General features: G+C 47.8%; 1 protein-coding gene across 1 annotated transcript in view; it reads left to right on the forward strand.

The window, feature by feature from the left end:
- The window catches only part of LOC103307318 (C-signal-like), a 291,414-nt gene that overhangs the window by 126,747 nt on the left and 141,369 nt on the right, over positions 1 to 23,298 (forward strand). Inside the window, exons 3-5 of the mRNA XM_065567472.1 lie at positions 12,259 to 12,446; positions 21,572 to 21,730; positions 21,814 to 21,924. Coding sequence (XP_065423544.1) covers positions 12,259 to 12,446; positions 21,572 to 21,730; positions 21,814 to 21,924 — 458 coding nt within the window. The remainder of the gene's footprint in view (positions 1 to 12,258; positions 12,447 to 21,571; positions 21,731 to 21,813; positions 21,925 to 23,298) is intronic.

The raw sequence follows: 23,298 nt of genomic DNA on the forward strand, positions 1-23,298 counted from the left end.
CAAGGGGAGCCTCTGACACACCGCAAACCAAACGCACTGCTTCAGGTAGAACAAACCAACAGCTTTATTAACTATAAAGATAGATTTTAAGTGATTATAAATCAGCGACCAGCTGTTGTAACCTGCACAGGTTGTGCCATGTTTGTCTTTCTTCCATAGGACAGAAGCGACTTTGTCTGTACAAAGTGCAAGCTCGTCTCCATATTGGAGGAGAAGGTTCGAGGGCTGGAGAAACGAGTATCTACACTACGTTGCATAAGGGAAAATGAAGATTTCCTGGACAGACGTCAGGAGATACTGCTATGGCCACAATGTTCTGAAGATTCAGAGCAGGCGCAGCAGGGACAGAAGGATTGTGAAGAGGTTTGGCAGCATGTGACCTCCAGAAGGAGAAAGAGGAGCGTCCATGCACCAGCAATGGAGATACAGGTGAGCAATCGTTTCCATGTTCTCTCTACAGGTACTAATGCGGAGAGTGGACTAGATGACCTATCTGAGGGAAGGGAGCGGAAGGAGACTCCACCTATTGGAAGACAAAAGATGCACTGTCCTAGGGATGGGGGTTCCACGACCACCACTCCCAAGAGGAGGAGAAGGAGGGTGGTGGTGGTCGGGGACTCCCTCCTCAGGGGGACTGAGTCATCTATCTGCCGCCCCGACCAGGAAAACTGAGAGGTCTGCTGTTTTCCAGGAGCTAGGATACACGATGTGACGGAGAGACTGCCAAGACTCATCAAGCCCTCGTATTGCTACCCCTTCCTGCTTCTCCACGTGGGCACCAATGATACTGCCAAGAATGACCTTGAGCGGATCACTGCAAACTACGTGGCTCTGGGAAGAAAGATAAAGGAGTTTGAGGCGCAAGTGGTGTTCTCGTCCATCCTCCCTGTGCAAGGAAAAGGCCTGGGTAGAGACCGTCGAATCGTGGAAGTCAACGAATGGCTACACAGGTGGTGTCGGAGAGAAGGCTTTGGATTCTTCGAACATGGGATGGTGTTCCAAGGAGGAGGAGTGCTAGGCAGAGACGGGCTCCACCTAACGAAGAGAGGGAAGAGCATCTTCACCAGCAGGCTGGCTAACCTAGTGAGGAGGGCTTTAAACTAGGTTCACCGGGGGAAGGAGACCAAAGCCCTGAGGTAAGTGGGGAAATGGGATCCTGGGAGGAAGCACAAGCAGGAGAGCGCAAGAGGGGAGGACTCCTGTCTCATGCTGAGAAAGAGGGACGATGGATGAGTTATCTTAAGTGCCTATACACAAATGAAAGAAGCCTGGGAAACAAGCAGGGAGAACTGGAAGTCCTGGCACAGTCAGGGAACTATGATGCGATTGGAATAACAGAGACTTGGTGGGATAACTCACATGACTGGAGTACTGTCATGGATGGATATAAACTGTTCAGGAAGGACAGGCAGGGCAGAAAAGGTGGGGGAGTTGCGTTGTATGTAAGAGAGGAGTATGACTGCTCAGAGCTCTGGTATGAAACTGCAGAAAAACCTGAGAGTCTCTGGATAAAGTTGAGAAGTGTGAGCAACAGGGGTGATGTCGTGGTTGGTGCTACAGACCAACAGACCAGGGGGATGAGGTGGATGAGGCTTTCTTCTGGCAACTAGCAGAAGTTGCGAGATTGCAGGCCCTGGTTCTCATGGGAGACTTTAATCACCCTGATATCTGCTGGGAGAGCAATACAGCGGTGCACAGACAATCCAGGACGTTTTTGGAAAGTGTAGGGGACAATTTCCTGGTGCAAGTGCTGGAGGAACCAACTAGGGGCAGAGCTTTTCTTGACCTGCTGCTCACAAACAGGGAAGAATTAGTAGGGGAAGCAAAAGTGGATGGGAACCTGAGAGGCAGTGACCATGAGATGGTCGAGTTCAGGATCCTGACACAAGGAAGAAAGGAGAGCAGCAGAATACGGACCCTGGACTTCAGAAAAGCAGACTTTGACTCCCTCAGGGAACAGATGGGCAGGATCCCCTGGGAGAATAACATGAAGGGCAAAGGGGTCCAGGAGAGCTGGCTGTATTTTAAAGAATCCTTATTGCGGTTGCAGGAACAAACCATCCCGATGTGTAGAAAGAATAGTAAATATGGCAGGCGACCAGCTTGGCTAAACAGTGAAATCCTTGCTGATCTTAAACACAAAAAAGAAGCTTACAAGAAGTGGAAGATTGGACAAATGACCAGGGAGGAGTATAAAAATATTGCTCAGGCGTGCAGGAGTGAAATCAGGAAGGCCAAATCACACTTGGAGTTGCAGCTAGCAAGAGATGTTCAAAGTAACAAGAAGGGTTTCTTCAGGTATGTTAGCAACAAGAAGGAAGTCAAGGAAAGTGTGGGTCCCTTACTGAATGAGGGAGGCAACCTAATGACCGAGGATGTGGAAAAAGCTAATGTACTCAATGCTTTTTTTGCCTCTGTCTTCATGTACAAGGTCTGCTCCCAGACTGCTGCACTGGGCAGCACAATACGGGGAGAAGGTGACCAGCCCTCTGTGGAGAAAGAAGTGGTTCGGGACTATTTAGAAAAACTGGGCGTGCACAAGTCCATGGGGCCGGATGCGCTGCATCCGAGGGTGCTAAAGGAGTTGGCGGGTGAGATTGCAGAGCCATTAGCCATTATTTTTTAAAACTCCTGGCGATCGGGGGAGGTCCCAAATGACTGGAAGAAGGCTAATGTAGTGCCCATCTTTAAAAAAGGGAAGAAGGAGGATCCGGGAAACTACAGGCCAGTCAGCCTCACCTCAGTCCGTGGAAAAATCATGGAGCAGGTCCTCAAGGAATCAATTATGAAACACTTAGAGGAGAGGAAAGTGATCAGGAACAGTCAGCATGGATTCACGATGGGGAAGTCGTGCCTGACTAACCTAATTGCCTTCTATGATGAGATAACTGGCTCTGTGGATGAGGGAAAAGCAGTGGATGTGTTATTCCTTGACTTTAGCAAAGCTTTTGATACGGTCTCCCACAGTATTCTTGCCGCCAAGTTAAAGAAGTATGGGCTGGATGAATGGACTGTAAGGTGGATAGAAAGCTGGCTAGATCGTCGGGCTCAACGGGTAGTGATCAATGGCTCCATGTCTAGAATCATAGAATATCAGAGTTGGAAGGGACCTCAAGAGGTCATCTAGTCCAACCCCCTGCTCAAAGCAGGACCAATTCCCAGCTAAATCATCCCAGCCAGGGCTTTGTCAAGCCGGGCCTTAAAAACCTCCAAGGAAGGAGACTCCACCACCTCCCTAGGTAACGCATTCCAGTGTTTCACCACCCTCCTAGTGAAATAGTTTTTCCTGATATCCAACCTGGACTTCCCCCACCGCAACTTGAGACCATTGCTCCTTGTTCTGTCATCTGCCACCACTGAGAACAGCCGAGCTCCATCCTCTTTGGAACCCCCCTTCAGGTAGTTGAAGGCTGCTATCAAATCCCCCCTCATTCTTCTCTTCTGGAGACTAAACAATCCCAGTTCTCTCAGCCTCTCCTCATAAGTCATATACTCCAGACCCCTAATCATTTTTGTTGCCCTCCGCTGGACTCTTTCCAATTTTTCCACATCCTTCTTGTAGTGTGGGGCCCAAAACTGGACACAGTATTCCAGATGAGGCCTCACCAATGTCGAATAAAGGGGAACGATCACGTTCCTCGATCTGCTGGCAATGCCCCTACTTATACAGCCCAAAATGCCGTTAGCCTTCTTGGCAACAAGAGCACACTGTTGACTCATATCCAGCTTCTCGTCCACTGTGACCCCTAGGTCCTTTTCAGCAGAACTGCTACCTAGCCATTCGGTCCCTAGTCTGTAGCAGTGCATGGGATTCTTCCGTCCTAAGTGCAGGACTCTGCACTTGTCCTTGTTGAACCTCATCAGGTTTTTTTCTGCCCAATCCTCTAATTTGTCTAGGTCCCTCTGTATCCGATCCCTACCCTCTAGTGTATCTACCACGCCTCCTAGTTTAGTGTCATCTGCAAACTTGCTGAGAGTGCAGTCCACCCCATCCTCCAGATCATTAATAAAGATATTAAACAAAACCGGCCCCAGGACCGACCCTTGGGGCACTCCACTTGAAACCGGCTGCCAACTAGACATGGAGCCATTGATCACTACCCGCTGAGCCCGACGATCTAGCCAGCTTTCTATCCACCTTACAGTCCATTCATCCAGCCCATACTTCTTTAACTTGGTGGCAAGAATACTGTGGGAGACAGTATCAAAAGCTTTGCTAAAGTCAAGAAATAACACATCCACTACTTTCCCCTCATCCACAGAGCCAGTTATCTCATCATAGAAGGCAATTAGGTCTAGTTGGCAGCCGGTTTCAAGCGGAGTGCCCCAAGGGTCGGTCCTGGATCTGGAGGATGGTGTGGACTGCACTCTCAGCAAGTTTGCAGATGACACTAAACTAGGAGGTGCGTTGGTAGATACACTAGAGGCTAGGGATCGGATACAGAGGGACCTAGACAAATTAGAGGATTGGGCCAAAAGAAATCTGATGAGGTTCAACAGAGTCCTGCACTTAGGATGGAAGAATCCCATGCACTGCTACAGACTAGGGATCAAATGGCTAGGTAGCAGTTCTGCAGAAAAGGACCTAGGGGTTACAGTGGACGAGAAGCTGGATATGAGTCAACAGTGTGCTCTTGTTGCCAAGAAGGCTAACGGCATTTTGGGCTGTATAAGTAGGGGCATTGCCAGCAGATCAAAGAACGTGATTGTTTCCCTTTATTCGACATTGGCGAGGCCTCATCTGGAATACTGTGTCCAGTTTTGGGCCCCACACTACAAGGATGTGGAAAAATTGGAAAGAGTCCAGCGGAGGGCAACAAAAATGATTAGGGGTCTGGAGCACATGACTTATGAGGAGAGGCTGAGGGAACTGGGATTGTTTAGTCTCCAGAAGAGAAGAATGAGGGGGGATTTGATAGCAGCCTTCAACTACCTGAAGGGGGGTTCCAAAGAGGATGGAGCTCGGCTGTTCTCAGTGGTGGCAGATGACAGAACAAGGAGTAATGGTCTCAAGTTGCAGTGTGGGAGGTCCAGGTTGGATATTAGGAAACTCTATTTCACTTGGAGGGTGGTGAAGCACTGGAATGCGTTACCTAGGGAGGTGGTGGAGTCTCCTTCTGTCAAGGCTGTATCCCCACTTTGAACTTTAGGGTACAAATGTAGGGGCCTGCATGAAAACTTCTAAGCTTAACTACCAGCTTAGCTCTGGTTCCGCTGCCACCATTTCAATGGATTTCCTCCCTGGGAAGCCTTGAAAAACCTTCACCAAATCCCTGGTGAATACAGATCCAAACCCCTTGGATCTAAAACAAGGAGAAATTAACCATCCCCCCTCCTTCCTCCCACCAACTCCTGGTGAATACAGATCCAATCCCCTTGGATCTAAAACAAGGAGAAATTAACCATTCCCCTCCTTCTTCACACCCACTCCTGGTGAATCAAGATCCAAACCCCTTGGATCTTAAAACAAGGAAAAATCAATCAGGTTCTTAAAAAGAAGGCTTTTAATTAAAGAAAAAGGTAAAAATCATCTCTGTAAAATCAGTATGGAAATTAACCTTACAGGGTAATCAAACTTAAAGAGCTCAGAGGACTCCCCTCTAGTCTTAGGTTCAAAGTACAGCAAACAAAGATAAACACTCTAGTAAAAGGTACATTTACAAGTTGAGAAAGCAAAGGAAAACTAACACGCCTTGCCTGGCTATTTACTTACAAGTTTGAAATAGGAGAGACTTGTTTAGAAAGATGTGGAGAACCTGGATTGATGTCTGGTCCCTCTCAGTCCCGAGAGCGAACACACTCACAAACAAAGAACACAAACAAAAGCCTTTCCCCCCCCAAGATTTGAAAGTATCTTGTCCCCTTATTGGTCCTTTAGGTCAGATGCCAGCCAGGTTACCTGAGCTTCTTAACCCTTTACAGGGAAAAGGATTTTGGAGTCTCTGGCCAGGAGGGATTTTATAGTACTGTACACAGGACAGCTGTTACCCTTCCCTTTATAGTTATGACACCTTCCTTGGAGGTTTTTAAGGCCCGGCTTGACAAAGCCCTGGCTGGGATGATTTAGTTGGGAATTGGTCCTGCTTTGAGCAGGGGGTTGGACTAGATGACCTCTTGAGGTCCCTTCCAACCCTGATATTCTTTGATTCTATGATTTGGTCAAATGAAATAAAAGTAAAACTCATTCTAAGCTGATCTTAACACTTTCAGTGCCCTTACAAACTTAGATGCTTCTCACCACAGGCTGGCTGGTTGCTCTTCAGCCAGGCTCTCCCCTTTGATCAGCTCTTTGGTCGCTTGGTAGTGGTGGTGTCTGTAGATGTAGGTGGAAGAGAGAGAGACAGCATGGCAAATGTCTCTCCCTTTTATCATGTCCTTTCTTCCCTCTTGGCTTTGCCTCCCCCCCTTCAGAGTCAGGTGAGCATTGCCTCATCGTAGTTCCAAACTGCCCAAAGGAAGGGGGTGACTTCCTCGAGGGTCGGACAGATTCCTTTGTTGCTGCCTAAGCCAGTGTCCATTGTACCTGTGAGTCCATGCCCTGACCAGGTGTGAACTGCTTCTCTGCTCTTGGAGAGTTTTGCCTGGGCTTGTTTAAGCCATGAGGACACATTTTCAGCCTCATAACTATACACATGAAATTATAACCTATAACCTTACTATAACATGTAACAACCATGCTCAGTGCATCATGAGCCTTCCAAAGACCCCAACATGACCAACTTTGCATTGGATACCACACAATCATATTATAAAGATGAACATGGGGGTTTAGGGTGTCCCCCCGAGGTACAGAGCATCACACCCACCCTTGCACCACCGCTTCCACCGAGGCCCCACTCCCGCACGGCCTCTTCCCCCCCCAAGATCCTGCCCCACGCTTGCTCCTCTCTGCTCCCTTCTCCCGCTTCATTACTCACCCTTACGGATGGTAAAAAGTGGGACGGCATAGCCCCCGGACTCCCCCTGTTCCAGCGCCCCAACCCAAGCTACTCTTTAAGGCCTGGATTCCACCATTAACCAGCACATATTATAGCACTCAGATTAGACCACAACACCAAGCAAATTCCTGCAGTGTGAATTGAAACCCATGGAAACACCTGTGTGGACACCCTGATTTCAGTTTCACTTCAACCAAATTGCAATAAACTGCTCTGAAACCAAAGTCAGAGCATCCACACAGAGCTTTGCATGAGTTTAAGGATTGCTTGGGCTACACATAAAAGGTAGGTGGCCATAGCTACGTCAGTCAGGGGGATGAAAGACCACATCCCTGACAGATGTCGCTATGCCCACCTAACCCCCACTGTAGACACAGCTATGGCGATGGAAGAATGCTTCCATTGATGTGCTAACATCATTCGGGGAGGTGATGCTCCTACACTGCTGGAAAACCCCCATCTATCAGTGCAGGTTGCGTCTACACTACAGGATTATGCCAGCATAACTGCAGCAACATAGCTCTGCTGGTGTAGGCTGCATAGTGCAGACATAGCTTAATCCATTTAAATTCCCACCTTAAGTTAAACTGGTGCAGCTTTCTTCTGTGGAGGAGCCCTCAGACCCATTACCCTCTTCCTCACTCAGTACTGTAGAACTGTAGAATGGAATTGTTTTTAATTGTTCACTTTATTAATGTAACTTCATAAGTAAAGTTTTATGAATGAAACAATATTCATTCATAAAACCGGTTACCCCAATAACTGGCAAATTAACAATTAAGATGCTTGTTAAGAGCCATAGCTGTTCTGTCAGCTGCCTTTGAAAGTTTCACTATCAATCCAATTCCTGCTTAAATCACTGAGACTTGCCCTGTTTCAGTAATGGAACTTCTGTTCACTATTTATTACACTTGCCTACAGTGTAATTCTGTTCACTGTTTGCCCTATTGTAATTCAAACCCCATTTTAAAACGCTTACTCCATTTTGTAAGGGCTTGCTGCAACCTTCATTTTTGCAAACCCTGCTGTAATCTTATTAGTTTAATTTAGATGTGTGAATGAGGTATGTATGGATGATGGAATCAACCTCCAGCCCCAGCCTGTCCTGATTAAATAGAGTTCAAACACCAACGGCTGAAGATGCAGACAAGAGCCCTAACAAAGTAAGAAGAATCCACCCTAAAAAGAAAAGGTAAGCCTACAAAAAGGATGGGTGAGATGGAAAACTTTGGAGGAGGGTAACATTCTGCTGCCAACATGGAAGGGCATCGGTGCATGCCCAACAGAGACCCAGCTCATCCTTGTGCCCGGCTTTCCTGGCCAGTTAGCCGCCACAAGCTACGAACCCAAGCTGCAAACTCAAGCCACAGACTCAAGCAGGACTGGTAACTATGCAGCAGCTGCAGAACATCTGATGGATATATATATATATGTGTGTGTGTGTGTGTGTGTGTGTGTGTGTGTAGGTATTAGGTATAATGTGTGTGTATAAGGATTAAGATATTAGTTATTGGTCATAAATCAAATTGTTATCATAATAAATGTGGCATCTTTATCTTGTCCCCTTTAATAAGACACTGCTAGTTTTTATTGGCATAACAATACTCCTGGAAGAAAATAACTTGTATAGTCTGTTACACTGTCTGGAGCGGCTCATGCCCACGTTCCTACCTCAGGGCAGTCTGTGAGACACAGGGCCAGGACCCTGATCTGGTGGGGTGCTCGACAATTAGATTTCACCAAGCGGGTACCAAATGGGAACCCCTGGATCACCATGGAGTCGTACCAAGGAGTCATAGACACCTCCTTAGACTCCCCAGTCTATCCTCTGATCCCACTGAGGATTACCTAAAGAAACTACACCATCTGCTAAAAAAACTCCCTGACAAAGCACAGGAACAAATCTGTACAGACACATGCCTAGAACCCTGACCAGGGGTATTCTATTTGCTACCCAAGATCCATAAGCCTGGAAATCCTGGATGCCCCATCATCTCAGGCATTGGCACCCTAACATCAGGCTTGTCTGGTTATGTGGACTCTCTCCTCAGACCCTACGCTACCAGCACTCCCAGCTATCTTCGAGACACCACTGACTTCCTGAGGAAACTACAATCCATCGGTGATCTTCCAGAAAACACCATCCTGGCCACTATGGACGTAGAAGCCCTCTACACCAATATTCCACACAAAGATGGACTACAAGCTATCAGGAACAGTATCCCCAATAATGTCACAGCTAACCTGGTGGCTGAACTTTGTGATTTTGTCCTCACCCACAACTATTTCACATTTGGGGACAATATATACCTTCAAGTCAGCGGCACTGCTATGGGTACCCGCATGGCCCCACAATATGCCAACATTTCTATGGCTGACTTAGAACAACGCTTCCTTAGCTCTCGTCCCCTAACGCCCCTACTCTACTTGCGCTACATTGATGACATCTTCATCATCTGGACCCATGGAAAAGAAGTGCTTGAGGAATTTCACCATGATTTCAATAATTTCCATCCCACCATCAACCTCAGCCTAGATCAATCGACACAAGCGGTCCATTTCCTGGACACTACTGTGCTAATAAGCGATGGTCACATAAATACCACCCTATACCGGAAACCTACTGACCGCTACACTTACCTACATGCCTCCAGCTTCCATCCAGGACACACCACACGATCCATTGTCTACAGCCAAGCTCTAAGATATAACCGCATTTGCTCCAATCCCTCAGATAGAGACAAGCACCTACAAGATCTCTATCAAGCATTCTTAAAACTACAATACCCACCTGCTGAAGTGAAAAAACAGATTGACAGAGCCAGACGAGTACCCAGAAGTCCCCTCCTACAAGACAGGCCCAACAAAGAAAATAACAGAACACCACTAGCTGTCACCTTCAGCCCCCAACTAAAACCTCTCCAGCGCATCATCAGAGATCTACAACCTATCCTGAAAGATGATCCTTTACTCTCACATATCTTGGGAGACAGACCTGTCCTCGCTTACAGACAACCCCCCAACCTAAAGCAAATACTCACCAGCAACCACACATCACTGAACAAAACCACTGACCCAGGAACCTATCCTTGTAACAAAGCCCGATGCCAACTCTGTCCACATATCTATTCAAGTGACATCATCATAGGACCTAATCACATCAGCCATACCATCAGGGGCTCGTTCACCTGCACATCTACCAATGTGATATATGCCATCATGTGCCAGCAATGCCCCTCTGCCATGTACATTGGCCAAACCGGACAGTCTCTCTGCAAAAGAATTAATGGACACAAATCTGACATCAGGAATCATAATACTCAAAAACCAGTGGGAGAACACTTTAACCTGTCTGGCCATTCTATGACAGACCTGCAGGTGGCTATCTTAAAACAGAAAAACTTCAAAAACAGACTCCAACGAGAGACTGCTGAGCTGGAATTGATATGCAAACTAGACACAATCAACTCAGGATTGAATAAGGACTGGGAATGGCTGAGCCATTACAAACATTGAATCTATCTGCCCTTGTAAGTATTCTCACACTTCTTATCAAACTGTCTGTACTGGGCTATCTTGATTATCACTTCAAAAGTTTTTTTTTTCTCTTAATTAATTGGCCTCTCAGAGTTGGTAAGACAACTCCCACCTGTTTATGCTCTCTGTATGTGTGTATATATATCTCCTCAATATTTATTCCACTCTGTATGCATCCGAAGAAGTGGGCTGTAGTCCACGAAAGCTTATGCTCCAATAAATTTGTTAGTCTCTAAGGTGCCACAAGTACTCCTGTTCTTTTTCCAGTCTATCTCGTCACCCCACAAACTAGTGACAAATGGTCACTTACACCAAACATCACACCATGTTCAGGTTGCTCCCAGACCAGTGACTTGGTACCTCGGTCTCACACCAAAGACAACGCTGGTAGCCAATTCTATAGTAAACGCACGAGAGGCATAGTAGCTAAGAAAAGGAAAGGAGAGTTATGGGAGGTTAAAGCAGGAAAAATGTATGGACAGGTGAGTCACAGTCTGTAATTCCAAATGGCGGCAGAGATGTAATAAACTTTCAGGTTCCCAAAAGCCTTTTCAGGGAACCCAGATTGTCTGTGGGAATCTCTGCTTTGTGTCTGGGACCCTTCCCTGTGAGAGGCCAGACAGTCCAGAGATAAAGGAGGTTTCCCTGAACCCACATGTATAGCTTCTGCTCCCAGAAAACAAACTGGCAGGGTCACTCCCCACTTGGGCTTTCTTTGAGTAAGGATTGAGGAGCACATGTAAAGGCTTTGATCTCCAACCATCCCACACAATGACAGCTTGCTTTGAAATGAGCACTTTTCTTCATTTGCCTCCCACAAGGCCTCTTTCTCCTTTGATGGGTTATTTAGTTACAGGGGTATGTACGATGCCAGTGTTTGCTATAGCATTATGACAGGTACAGATACATGAAAACAATGCATGCAACAGCCCCTAGTTCATGAAGTTTAGACACAAAATACACTCCTAGACATATAACTATCACTTTTAGCTATACTAACACACAAGTGACTTGTCCTGGCTTCCAGCCATGCATTGCTAAGCAAGGCCTGGGGCTTTAGGGTGAGCTGGCACCTGGCACGTGGTCTGCCAGCATCACACCATCACCAATTCTGTTTGTTTATTTTTTAAAGGGTTAGTAACTAAGGGTCGGTCGACACCAGAGAATTAGATCGACCCAGACACCTCGCTCAGGGCTGTGAAAAATCCACACCTTTGAGTGACCGAGTTAAGCAACCCACCGCCCGTGTAGACAGCGCTATATCAACGGAAGAATTCTTCTGGCGCCGTAGCTACTGCATCAGTGGGAGGTGGATTAGCTCCGCCTGCGGGAAAGCCCCACCCATCGCTGGAGTGAGTGTCTGTGCAGAGACACCACCGTGGGGCTGTGTTTTACGTGCAGACAGAGCCTAAGGCTGGAATTTTCCAAGGAGCCAGTTGTGGGGCAATGAGTGAGGCCGTTGTTTTGTACCCTGGTCACGCAATTCCCCACATACACACCAACAACAGTCCCCACATTAGTTCCATCTCGCACCCTGCTGCTGCTGAGCCAGTCTCTGTTCATCTCAGTCTGATTCCCCTGACAGAGAGACCCCGCACACATCTCCCACCCAGCTCCCTGGCTCCCCCCATCCAGGGAGTGGGAGTCCCGCTAGCTCAGCCTGTGTCACTTTGCTCTTGCTGTCTTCACATTGGCTCTGGCTGCTGCCTGGGCCTCACTCTTGGCCCCAGTGCCCACGGAATGGCTGATCTGTCTCCTCTGCTCCCCCTTGATTTCCCGGCAGATGCGGTGAGCTTGGCCAGCGTGAGAGCAGCAGTGAAGGAGGTGGAGTCCCAGCTGAATGGCAAGGGCCTGAACCTGCTCATTAATAATGCAGCAGTCAACTCCCACGCCACGCCGCAGTCAGTGCAGCTGGAGGAGATGATCTCCGTGTTCACTACCAATGTGGTCGGGCCGATCCAGGTGGCCAAGGTACGTACGGACTCACTGGCTATTATTTACTTGGGGGAGGGGAGAAGGGAGGGACTGAGAGGCATGGAGAGATCTTCACCCTATCTAGGGAATGGATCAAACAGAGTTCATTCTGTACCTGGAGCCACCCACTGTTTATCACAGTGTATTAAAAACTGTTAAAATGAGAAGCTATCGCTCTAAGTATAAGGGGTTTCCTGGTCCTGCTTATGGGTGTGGAAGCAGAGAAAGAACTGACAGGAAGGAGATGCAATGCATGACAGTTCGTTAGCAAGAGTTAGGCTAACTGGAACCCTAATAACGCGAGATTTGTAGAAGCGAGGAATGTGTGAGGCGAGTGGGAAAGAACTGTGTGAGAAGTTTTTGCGACCTTGTGTAGATAATATGGAATGTAGACTAAGAGTCTACATTAGTGAGCAAAACAAGATATCAGAATGACCTATGTATAAACAAAATGCAACTGTTGCTCATTATTGTCTGTAACAAAAGGTATAAATGCTTGCTGTAATTGTTTACCTGTTGAGAGACCTGCTTAGCTCTCTCCCTCTGCGCAATTGTGAGAGTTAATAAAGCATCTGACTTGCTATACCTAAACAAATAGTGAGAACTCTGTTTTTCTCCGACAATTTGGGGGCTCGTCCGGGATGGCAACGCCCGCAGAGGCACCGGCAGCTGCTACGGATCGTTCCCCTTTGAACCCCATGGCGCCACAATAGAGGTAGGAGACCTTTTGAAATCTCTATTGGGGTGTCGGAGGAGGACTGTCCCTGGGGCCGTCTGTCCCTGTTGGGCTCACGCCATCCGAACTTATTGACTGTGCAGCAAGGTCAGATGCTGAGCGGCGTAATAGGGGAATTGTTTGCCGCCCCCTGTAAGCATATGCTAGGTGCATAGGGTTTGCACCTGTGTTGAGGGGTTGTTACCGCCTCAAGAGGGGTTTTTTACCGCCTCAAGTGATGCATCGAGGTACTTGGGAATAGTACCTGGAGGTACTCAGGAGTAGTACCTGGTATAAGGCCTTGGTGTGTGTGTGGTCTGTGTGTGTGTGTGTACACAGTGTGAATTGAGTGTTACCGGAAGACGCCCAGAGTACTCTGCGAAGTCTTTTGGCTCGTGACCAGAACTACTCTAACGCAAGCCCGGTAACTAGAGGATCTTTTAGGAGATCCGACCCATGTAGGTTGACTCGGCCTGGCATCGTCCGGCGAGGAGGCTACCTGGGTCTAGGAGTGTGTGCACCCATCTTCCCTCCCCTTTTCCTCTCCGTGTGAGCCACTGACAGTCTGACCATCTCACTGGATGCAACAGAGTAAGCGGCGCTTTCTCTCTGAGATTAGCCGACGCTCTTTGCTGAAGGGAGGTGTAGGGGGTCATGGCTATCCTCGTTAGTCACTCCTGTGTGAATACCCTGTAGGGAGAGTCCTTAGTTTATGAACCGCTAGCGCGGACAGGGCATCCTTCCCCTTTGAGTGTGTGATTGGAAAAATGGGTGGGGGATAGTCTAAGTCTTCCCTCTCACCCCCTAAGGGTACCCCAGCTTATTTTATGTACGTACATTATGGTACTAAAACCTGCAGGTATTTAGAGAATTGAAATCATTACACGCGTGAAAAATTCATCTAAACAATGCCCACTAGAAGGTACCTTCAATCTAGATAAGATCATACATCTCAGAGGAGCTTTTAATCACCAAAAAGCCTCTGACACACAATGGGAGCAATTTGTCTATTGAGGAAAGGAACGGGTTAATTTGAAATTCAGCTTGGTCCAGAGATAAAGAGAAAGTTAATCTGCGTTCAAGGTCAAGAATCAATGCAGACCAGGCTAAGTACAAAGAAAAACTGCTTTCGGCCCCAGCTGACTGTAAAAAAATATAGACATAGTCAAACCAAAGGCAATACAAGTTACAGTGCTGAGATTACATTTGCAAAGCTTAACTGTCCAGTGAGATCCAACAGTCTGCCTTTGCGACCCTGGAGCCGGCGTGGTTTGGGGATGCTGAAGAAGCCACAGGCAGCCGGCCTGGACTGGAATCACTGAAAAGACGCCCAGGAGACCTCAGGGTGTAAAAGAACTGCCCTCCCAAGAGAGGAAGCAAGTTGGAGATTGCACAGCACCTTCTCTGAACGTTATACACAGACGTGGCCAGTCTGGACGTACGTGTGTGAGTATGAAAGTGTGCCTACTCTCAGCCGCAGTAAGTCTGAGAACCGGAGAGGGATTTAGCATTCCTCTTTCCACCCCGGCTGACCGGGAAGGGTGTCAGGTGGATCTACTCCAGTCGTAGCAAGACTGGGCAATAGAGAAGTTGGAGAAAAGGGAAGAGTTGTGTACTTGATAACTAGAATTGAGCAATTAAGAGCATAGATCATGAACCAGGCAGCAACTCAAACCTACGCCCAGGGCAAGTTGCAAGCCTTGAGACAGGACTTCCAGGCAGAAAAGGAAGCACTGGCTAAGCAAGTACCGGTCCTTCAGGGACTTGTCAGAATTTAACCATTTGTGTTTGCATATGCTGTAAGAGCAGTGTGATTGCCACAAGAGAAAATTGAATAGTTAAATGCCAATGGGTCATGCGTTTTGCCCAAGTGGCAAGCCTCACGAGGGAGGACTCGGGTAGCCTTGTGAGTAAGAATGTTTAAGAGAAGAGACCAGGAAGGGTGGGGGCTAGTTGAAAAGCCCACCCTCCTATCTAAATTGGTAGTGAAAAAGCTGGTGCCCATGGAAGGGACGGTTCAGCGAGAAAAGCAGGATCGGGCCCAAGCGGGCAGGCAATAGATAGAGAGATTGGAGAACAGGTTGGAAACTTTGAGGGCATAGTGGAAGGAAAGGAGTAAGTAATTATAAACATGGGGATTTCAAATCCCCAGGATAATAATTGAAATGGTAAAATGTGCGTAAGACAGAGTCTTTGTACCAAGGTGCAAGGCTCTCCTTTCTTCTGCTGAATAAAGCAACTCTTCCTTATCCCTGTCTGGCTGTTATTGGCTCTCAGCTAGGTGGACCCGATATTTTGGTGACAGTTACTGGCGACTCCGGTTAATGAATTTCTGTCTTATACATTTAGGTGTTAGGTGTGTGGACGGAACTGAGCCTCTCATTTGTAATTCCTCAGAGTGGAAGCCATCGCGTGCAATGAAGCTCTGAGGTTGAATTGGGATCCTTCTGTCCCGTCCCCTGTAGCGGTCAGTATTAGTAGAAATTCCTGTAATAGGATCCTATTAGGCCATAATTCCCTCTGTTCTCTGTGTAATTCTCTGTTAGAGTGTCAGCAGGCAGATGGGTGGGTCTCTGGTAAAACCCTTTAAGGATAGCCCTTTGAATTATATGTTAAGTAAATGGCTTTTACCCATTGTTCAGGAAAGAATAAAGATTTGAATTTGTTTTTGGGTAACAAAATAGCAGATAAAAGATCTGGTAAAAAGAGAGAGAAGGACAGTGCCCCTGGCTCTGTGTGGTCGAGCTGTCACTTTACTAGGGGTGCATGGAGATTTTGTAAGCACAAAAGAAACAGTTACACCTTGTGTAGAAATTGATGTGGCTAGTGTTGTGGAAATTGAATTGTAGATAGGATGTGCATTTTCCCCAGAACATGTGCAGTGTATATTGTAGCAGAGGTAAAAGAAATGCAAACCTACCAATATAGGTTGTGTTGTCTCTTTTCAGATCACTGGGTGTTTGAAAGCAGGAGTTAGAAGTAAAAGGCAATCAAAAGTCTGGGAAAGTTAATTGTGTCCCTTTTTACATAAGAATTTTTAAGCTGTGGATAGCTTTGAATCTGGAAGCAAGCCAGAAAGCATCTGTATTAATGCAATTTTCTAACTAATAAGGTAGAAGCCACTGAAACCTGGGCTGCCTATGAAACAAATACAAGGAAATATGGGGTAATTCCTCTGTTTTGTCTAAAATCAACAAGAGTATGTGTGTATATAAAGGAAATATTTTAAGCAATGACTGACTGCCCAGAAGGGGTAGACCTCTGTTCTTTTGTCTTTCAGATCATCAGAGAAAACGGATGCCAGCTGAACAGCATTCAATGTACCATGCATTTACTGGTACAATAGGAATTATTTTTGTGTTCTTTGTCCTGTCTTGTGGTGTTTGTCTTGTGGCCAAAATTGTTGGGTTTAATATTTTCATAAGACCATCTAGTTCAAAATTAAATAGAAGGGTTAAATCAAAAAGCAGATACTTGTTTTTATTCAACTTGGAATACAAAAAGTGTTTGGATAAATCAGGAAAATGTGATATACTAAAGTCTAATACAGTTGCTTAAGTAAGAAAAAGAAACTTCATTGGCCAGATTTTTTTTTTAATTGAAAAAATTGTTGTTAAAATTTGCATACCAACAGTCTTTGGAAGCAAGGACATGGAAGGTTAACCCACTCCCCATATTGCCCATGGGATCCTTCTGGCTACTTCAGATTTCTAGCCAGAGGGCTGGGGAGGGAGGAAAGCTATTGGACACCTGAGGTTGTACCGAGTGGACTCCTCAAAAGTGGGTGTGCTTGTCCTGGTTTGTTGCTCCAAAGCTCTGTAATAAAGTTATTTTACTGGAAGGGTGTACATGGCATACATTGAATAATAAGACTAATGTACTGTATAATGACAATGTGTATGTGTTCATTGTTGGGAAAAGGTGTATAAGTGAAGAGTGGAAGTTTCCTTTGTAGGTTAAAAGAAGCCAAGAAGGGGAGAAGGAAAAAGAACAGAACGAGTTAACTGAGGAAAAATAGCTAGCAAGCTCAGTCCAAAGATAAGATGCTGGCACCATCCAAGGACACTGCCCACAGCTAAGACTTGGCTGATAGCCAAGAAAAGGGGGGGCTGAATGTGCCCAAGCAACTATGAGATCTGCAAAACACTGCCAGGCATTAATGAAATGTGTTAGGTTTCTTTTCTCACAGATAAAAGAAGTGCTACCCAAAGACCCTAGCAGCCCTGCCATTCATTGAAACAAGGAGACTGAGTCTACGTAAAGTCCATCAACGAAAGACTGCTTTGGCTCCACACTGGAAAGGCCCTTTCCAAGTCCTGTTAACCACCACCACCACCACTGTGAAGTGCCAAGGACTACCTGCCTGGACCCATGCTTCTCACTGTAAAAAGACCCCTCCACCTCGGGAGGACTCTCCGACTGATGATAAGCCTATTTCTCCTTCTAGCTCTGCTGTGCCTTCTGGACAACAGGAAAAAGAAAGAAAGAAAAAAAAAAAGACAAGGTGAAGTGCTAGTAACCTCTCCCTTGTCCACTGACAGACCTACTGTGCCTCTGGATTTTTCTAGAAGAAGCAAAACCATTACAGGGTGATGTGCTAGTAACCTCTCCCCTGTATGATGCTAAACCACACTGTTTTAGGAAAAGAGAAGAAGGAACACTTGCTTCACTGAAACCACAAAGTCCAGGGATTCCTGACTACAAGAGACATTAAGAACTGACCCTGGTGAAGAAACAAAGAATTATACACTGGCAGGAAGAAACTTGTGGGACCCATGCTTGGGAATGTGGTATAGTACTACACCAAAAAGAAATGTATTAGGATATCAATGAACTGTGATTAACACTACACTAGGGACTGTTAAATTTTCATTACCCTTATCCAGTTTCCAGATTACCTCTACATACCCAAATTGCTCACAGGGGGCTGCCATTAGATTAGCACAACAAAGGGCTTGGGTTATTTCTTCTAGAAAGAAGAGAGACTTGACCGGATCCCTGTGGGATGGGGCCAATAGTGCAGCAGCAGTCTGGAATATTTTTAAGAACCAGGAACATGATGAGAAATTGGGCCAACTAGAGAAGGCCATAGGCCTTGTTTCTGGAGCACAACTAACCCAGGTACAGGCTGGAGTTGGTGAGTTACATGTTATTTCTGCCCTTAGTTCAATGACCCAGAAGTTGCTGACAGAGATGGTATTGAATATCACTGAGGCTGGGAAGGCATTGCAGTGGGATCTAGCATGCTCAGAGATTCAGGATTTCTTGAATGACCAGCTAATGGCCATTCGGAATGATCTAGAGCACCAGGCTTGGCCCACTGCCCTTACAGACACGTCAGGAGTACCATCTGATCTGTGGCCATGGAGACATACTTGGAAACTTTCTGGGTGGAAGTGTGGACATTCTCAGTGCTCCTTCCAAGCATATGGACCGGTTCAGGGGGTGTGGGCTCCCACATACCGAATCCTGCCGGGTCCATGGGGAGGATGCATGTGGGATTGGGTAATTCACCGAGACATCTGGGAAATTAGACCACCTGGTATGCCCAATCGATTTTTAGTCAGTGCTCCTGGGATTACACCTGACATTTGGATGGGGTTAGGTAACCTATGGACATTTTGGCCGTTACAACCCCCACAGCTTCAGTGTATCCGTAAACTGAAGCCAGGAGAAGTTGTTACTCTTCATGACTACGTTTGCTGGGAGGGTAGGGGACAAGGAACTACCCTGACAGGATACTTATTTTTTTAAGCTAATGATAGCTGTGTGTATGTTAAAGCCACCACATTGCAAGACATACATTTTAATCTCATTACCACTGCAGGCAATCATATTATTTACTGGCCTGCAGATAGAATTTTGCAAGTAGTCCTTAGGTTCCAGATACCCTTTAATTGGACTAGTTTAGTACCTGATCGATTTTAAAATTTGTTTTCACTGTTACCAGAGATTCAGAAAATCTCTGAAGTACAAGGGCAAATTCACATGCTTCAAAATGTATATCAAGTAGAAAACTATGCCTTTCACACTGCTTATAGAGTATCTATGTTATGTACTAAGTATGATGTATTGTGCTTTATGACTAAGGCTGTACAACAACCCCATTATAGTATTGCTATGGGAATGTTATTGCTTGTATTGTTATTAGTTAGCTTAGGATTATGTTACTGTTGTTGTAAAAGACGTAATAATAGTAATACCTTTCATGTCCATGCTCATCATGCATTGTCATTTACATCCAATCAAAACCCCTAAGGTTGAAGCATCTGATGTAGAATCTGAATTCCGAGATTTAATGCAAATAGAGATTTGAAAATGTTTGTTGTACTAGTAGTACAAAAGGGGGGGTTGTGGAAGCAGAGAAAGAACTGACAGGAAGGGGATGCAATGCATGACAGTTCGTTAGCAAGAGTTAGGCTAACTGGAACCCTAATAACGCGAGATTTGTAGAAGCGAGGAATGTGTGAGGCGAGTGGGAAAGAACTGTGTGAGAAGTTTTTGCGACCTTGTGTAGATAATATGGAATGTAGACTAAGAGTCTACATTAGTGAGCAAAACAAGATATCAGAATGACCTATGTATAAACAAAATGCAACTGTTGCTCATTATTGTCTGTAACAAAAGGTATAAATGCTTGCTGTAATTGTTTACCTGTTGAGAGACCTGCTTAGCTCTCTCCCTCTGCGCAATTGTGAGAGTTAATAAAGCATCTGACTTGCTATACCTAAACAAATAGTGAGAACTCTGTTTTTCTCCGACATGGGCTAGCAGGAAGCATGGGGGCTGGGTCTTCAACAAGTAGTCTGCGAAGTGCCAGCCTAGGGTGAGGCAGGGAGAGTTGTGCCTTTCTGCCTTAGGGAGCAGCCTGCTTTCTCGCTCTCTGTTTTGGGGTTCTTGTGTGCTAGGGGTCGGGATTCTAAGAAATAAAGTCATGTTATGTTGCAACCTTCCAGCAAGAGTATTAATGTTTTTATCAAACTTCTCTCTGTGCTCTCTGAACATGACATTTACAGCAAGTCATGGAAAGAGGAGAATATGGGGAATATGGATCATGGGCTGCTCAGCACCTCCTCCCACCTGCACAAGGCATAGAGAGCAGCGGAGACCACGCAGGCAGCCAGTCCTACCCACGGTGCAGCCAAGCCATAAGCTGAGTCTGCTCCCTGCTGCTCCGCTCAGGTGGATCGTTGGCCTTTGCATAGAGCTGGAGCGTGTGTGCTGATGTGCAGACCTGATTCCATGTGTGCGCGTGTCAAGGTGCCTGTGTCTGTGAGTGTGCGCTGCAGCTGTGTGTGGTGTGTGTGATATCCCCATATCTCCGTGCACACTGAGTGTGTGACTGGTGTGTCCATTGCCATCGACACAGCTGATCACTCTCTGCTCCTGGCTCCCAGGGCTCCTTGGACTCCATACTCGCTTGATTGTCTTCTTACCCCCCTGACGGCTGGGGGCTCCTCCCTTCCCTTCAGGGCACCATCCATGTCTTCTCTTCTCCCTCTGCCCCCAGGGATCTCAGTCTGGCCCATAGTCTCAACTTTCCCCACTAACCCAGAGACTCCCACACCTGCCTCACCGCCCCAGCTCACCTCCCAATCCCTGCTCCTGGCCACCCCAATAGACAGGGCAACTGCTGGAACTTCGTCCTCTCTGGCCACTTGCTTCCCAGCTCCTGCATCTATCACAGCGCGGCCGAGATCACCTTCCTCTCCTCCTGTGAGCTAGCCTCGTCCTCCTGCTTCCCCATCCTTCTTTCTGGTTCTCCGTAAGGGAGTGTTATGCTGCGAGCTTCCACCACCAACCCCTTGGACACTGGTGTGAAGGCCCCAGGAGGAGTTAACCAGAAGCTTCTGTCCCCCATGGCCAAAGGGACTTGTGATAGGGCCAGGCATTTGGGCTGAGAGGCAGAGGGCTCTTGCTGACGAGTGTGGGTGTTTTGTGTGGGAGGGAAGGCAGAAAACACAGAGTCTGAGGCCAGGCAAGTTTGGAGAGGGAGACGGAGAGGCAGGAAGGGAGCCAAGTGGGGTCAGTAAGGGCTCTGTGCGTGACCCTGGGACAAGCTAGAGGCAGTTTGTGGGTCTGGCGCTGGCTAAAGAGGTGTGGGGGCTGTACGCTAAGAAGCTGCTCCTTTAGCTTTTGGCTCCCCCTGCATACGGAGGAGCAGGACGGCATCAAAGACAACACCAGGCTCATCAACTTCTGCTTCCCGCTGGGACGGCCCCGATCCCTGCGCTTTGACTAGCTGCTCGGCTCAGAAAGGGGCAACAGGACCATGGCCGAGCTACCCCGCCGGTGGGAGGGAGGGCAGGGCCCCATCACAGCTGCCATGTCCACAGCTTGGCGCCACAGCTCAGGCGGGTCCCAACACCACGATTGAGGACGTTTGTTGGGTTTTTATTTTCATCAGGAGTTTCTGCCCCTGCTGAAGAGGGCAGCTGAGAAAGCCGGAAAGGAGGGGCTAAGCTGCAGCAAGGCAGCAATTATCAACATGTCCACTAATGTGGGCTCCATCGAGCTGTGCTTCAAAGTCCTGGAGATCCCCATGTACCCGTACAGTGCCAGCAAGGTAAGCTGCGTTCCCCACTCAGCCTCGGAAAGTCTTAGGATCAGCAGCGAGAGGCCCTTACAAAGATGTGGTTTATTTTCCAGGCCGCTCTGAACATGGTGAAAAGGTGCCTGGCAGCAGAGCTCAAAGACGCCGGGATCTTGTGCACTGCCATCCATCCTGGCTGGGTGAAAACAGACATGGGGACAGAGAAGGTAGTGCCCAGAGAGGTGCCAGGCTGGCATGCTGACAGCACCTCTTGGGAGGTGTATTCCTCATGGCTCGCTTCAAAACAAGCAGCCCCCACTCCAGCAGTCCCCTGTTCTCCCCGCAGTGAAGTGCCCTGGGGGGTTTCTTCCATTCTGAGTGCAGCACCGTGCCCTGTAAGGCCGATGGCAAGCGTGAGACCCAGTCCAAGCGACTGCTTTGAATTCAGCCTCCTTTAGTTGCAGGAGAGTCGAGTTTCAGGAGCAGCTCAGCTGATGCTGGGGCGGGAGCACTGAGCCAAAGAGTCACCTACCCCACAGTCCAGGCAGCACCTGGATACAGCATTCCCCAGGCAGGGCTGGCCCAGGACCCAGTGGCACTCAGGCAAGGAGCATCCTCGGCTTACCCCCCCGCCATTTGTAAAACATTTGAATACCTAGTTTTGTGTTGCACTGGGACCCCATTTCATGACTCGATGCATGATTTGCAGGCATGAGTTATCCCTGTCAGATAAGACTATACATTTGCTAAGAACAAAAGCAGCACCCCGAGCCTGGTGCCCCCCAAGTCCAGCGCCCCAGGCGGTCACCTGCGTCGCCTGCCCCTAAATCCAGCCCTGCCTCCAGGCGAGCCCAGGAATCTCGCCTCAGCCTTCATCCCACAGGCCATTCCAGGAGCACACTGGGCTCCCGCTCCCGTTTTCCCCCCGGAGTCCTTTCCAATGGTAGGTCCTGCGCCCCATACTCACAGGGTGTGGGTGAGGTTCGGATGCAAGCTCCAGGCAGTGCTCACCTCAGGAGGTGATCGGAAGTGGCCGGCATATCTCTCCAGGTCCTAGGCAGAGGGGCAGCCATGGGGCTTTGCACTCTGTCCCCATACGCAGGTGGCCCCCGCAGCTCCCATTGGCTGCTTCCCAGACAATGGGAGCTGTGGAGCTGGTGCTCAGGGTGGTGTCTGCAGACGGGGGCAGCTTGTGGAGCTCCCCTGGCCACCCCTCTGCCTTGGAGCTGGAAGGACATGCCGGCCACTTCCAAGGAGCTGGGCACAGAGCCTGCCTGCCCTGCTGGTGCTGTGGCCAGCCAGACTTTTAGCAGCAACCCAGGCGTTCTGGTCGAAAACCGGAGAGCAGGCAACCCTAATGCATGGCACTAGAGCTGAGGGAGGGCTGGGGCAGCAGGAGAAAACGGGGAGGGATAGCCAGGGAAGTGGTGCCACTGGGTCCCAGGCACAGACTTGTTGCTGCTGGGTGAAGACAGGGATAGGAAATGGGGGGCGGTTCCCCTGTCTGAGGGGGGAGAAGGTAAGTGAAGTCTGCAGCTGAGCAACCAGGGAGTGGCTACATTTCTGTGCGCACTAAAGGCTGATGGTTCAACCTGTAATTC

The sequence above is a fragment of the Chrysemys picta genome, chromosome 14, assembly GCF_011386835.1.
Source record: "Chrysemys picta bellii isolate R12L10 chromosome 14, ASM1138683v2, whole genome shotgun sequence".
NCBI classification, from domain to species: domain Eukaryota; kingdom Metazoa; phylum Chordata; order Testudines; family Emydidae; genus Chrysemys; species Chrysemys picta.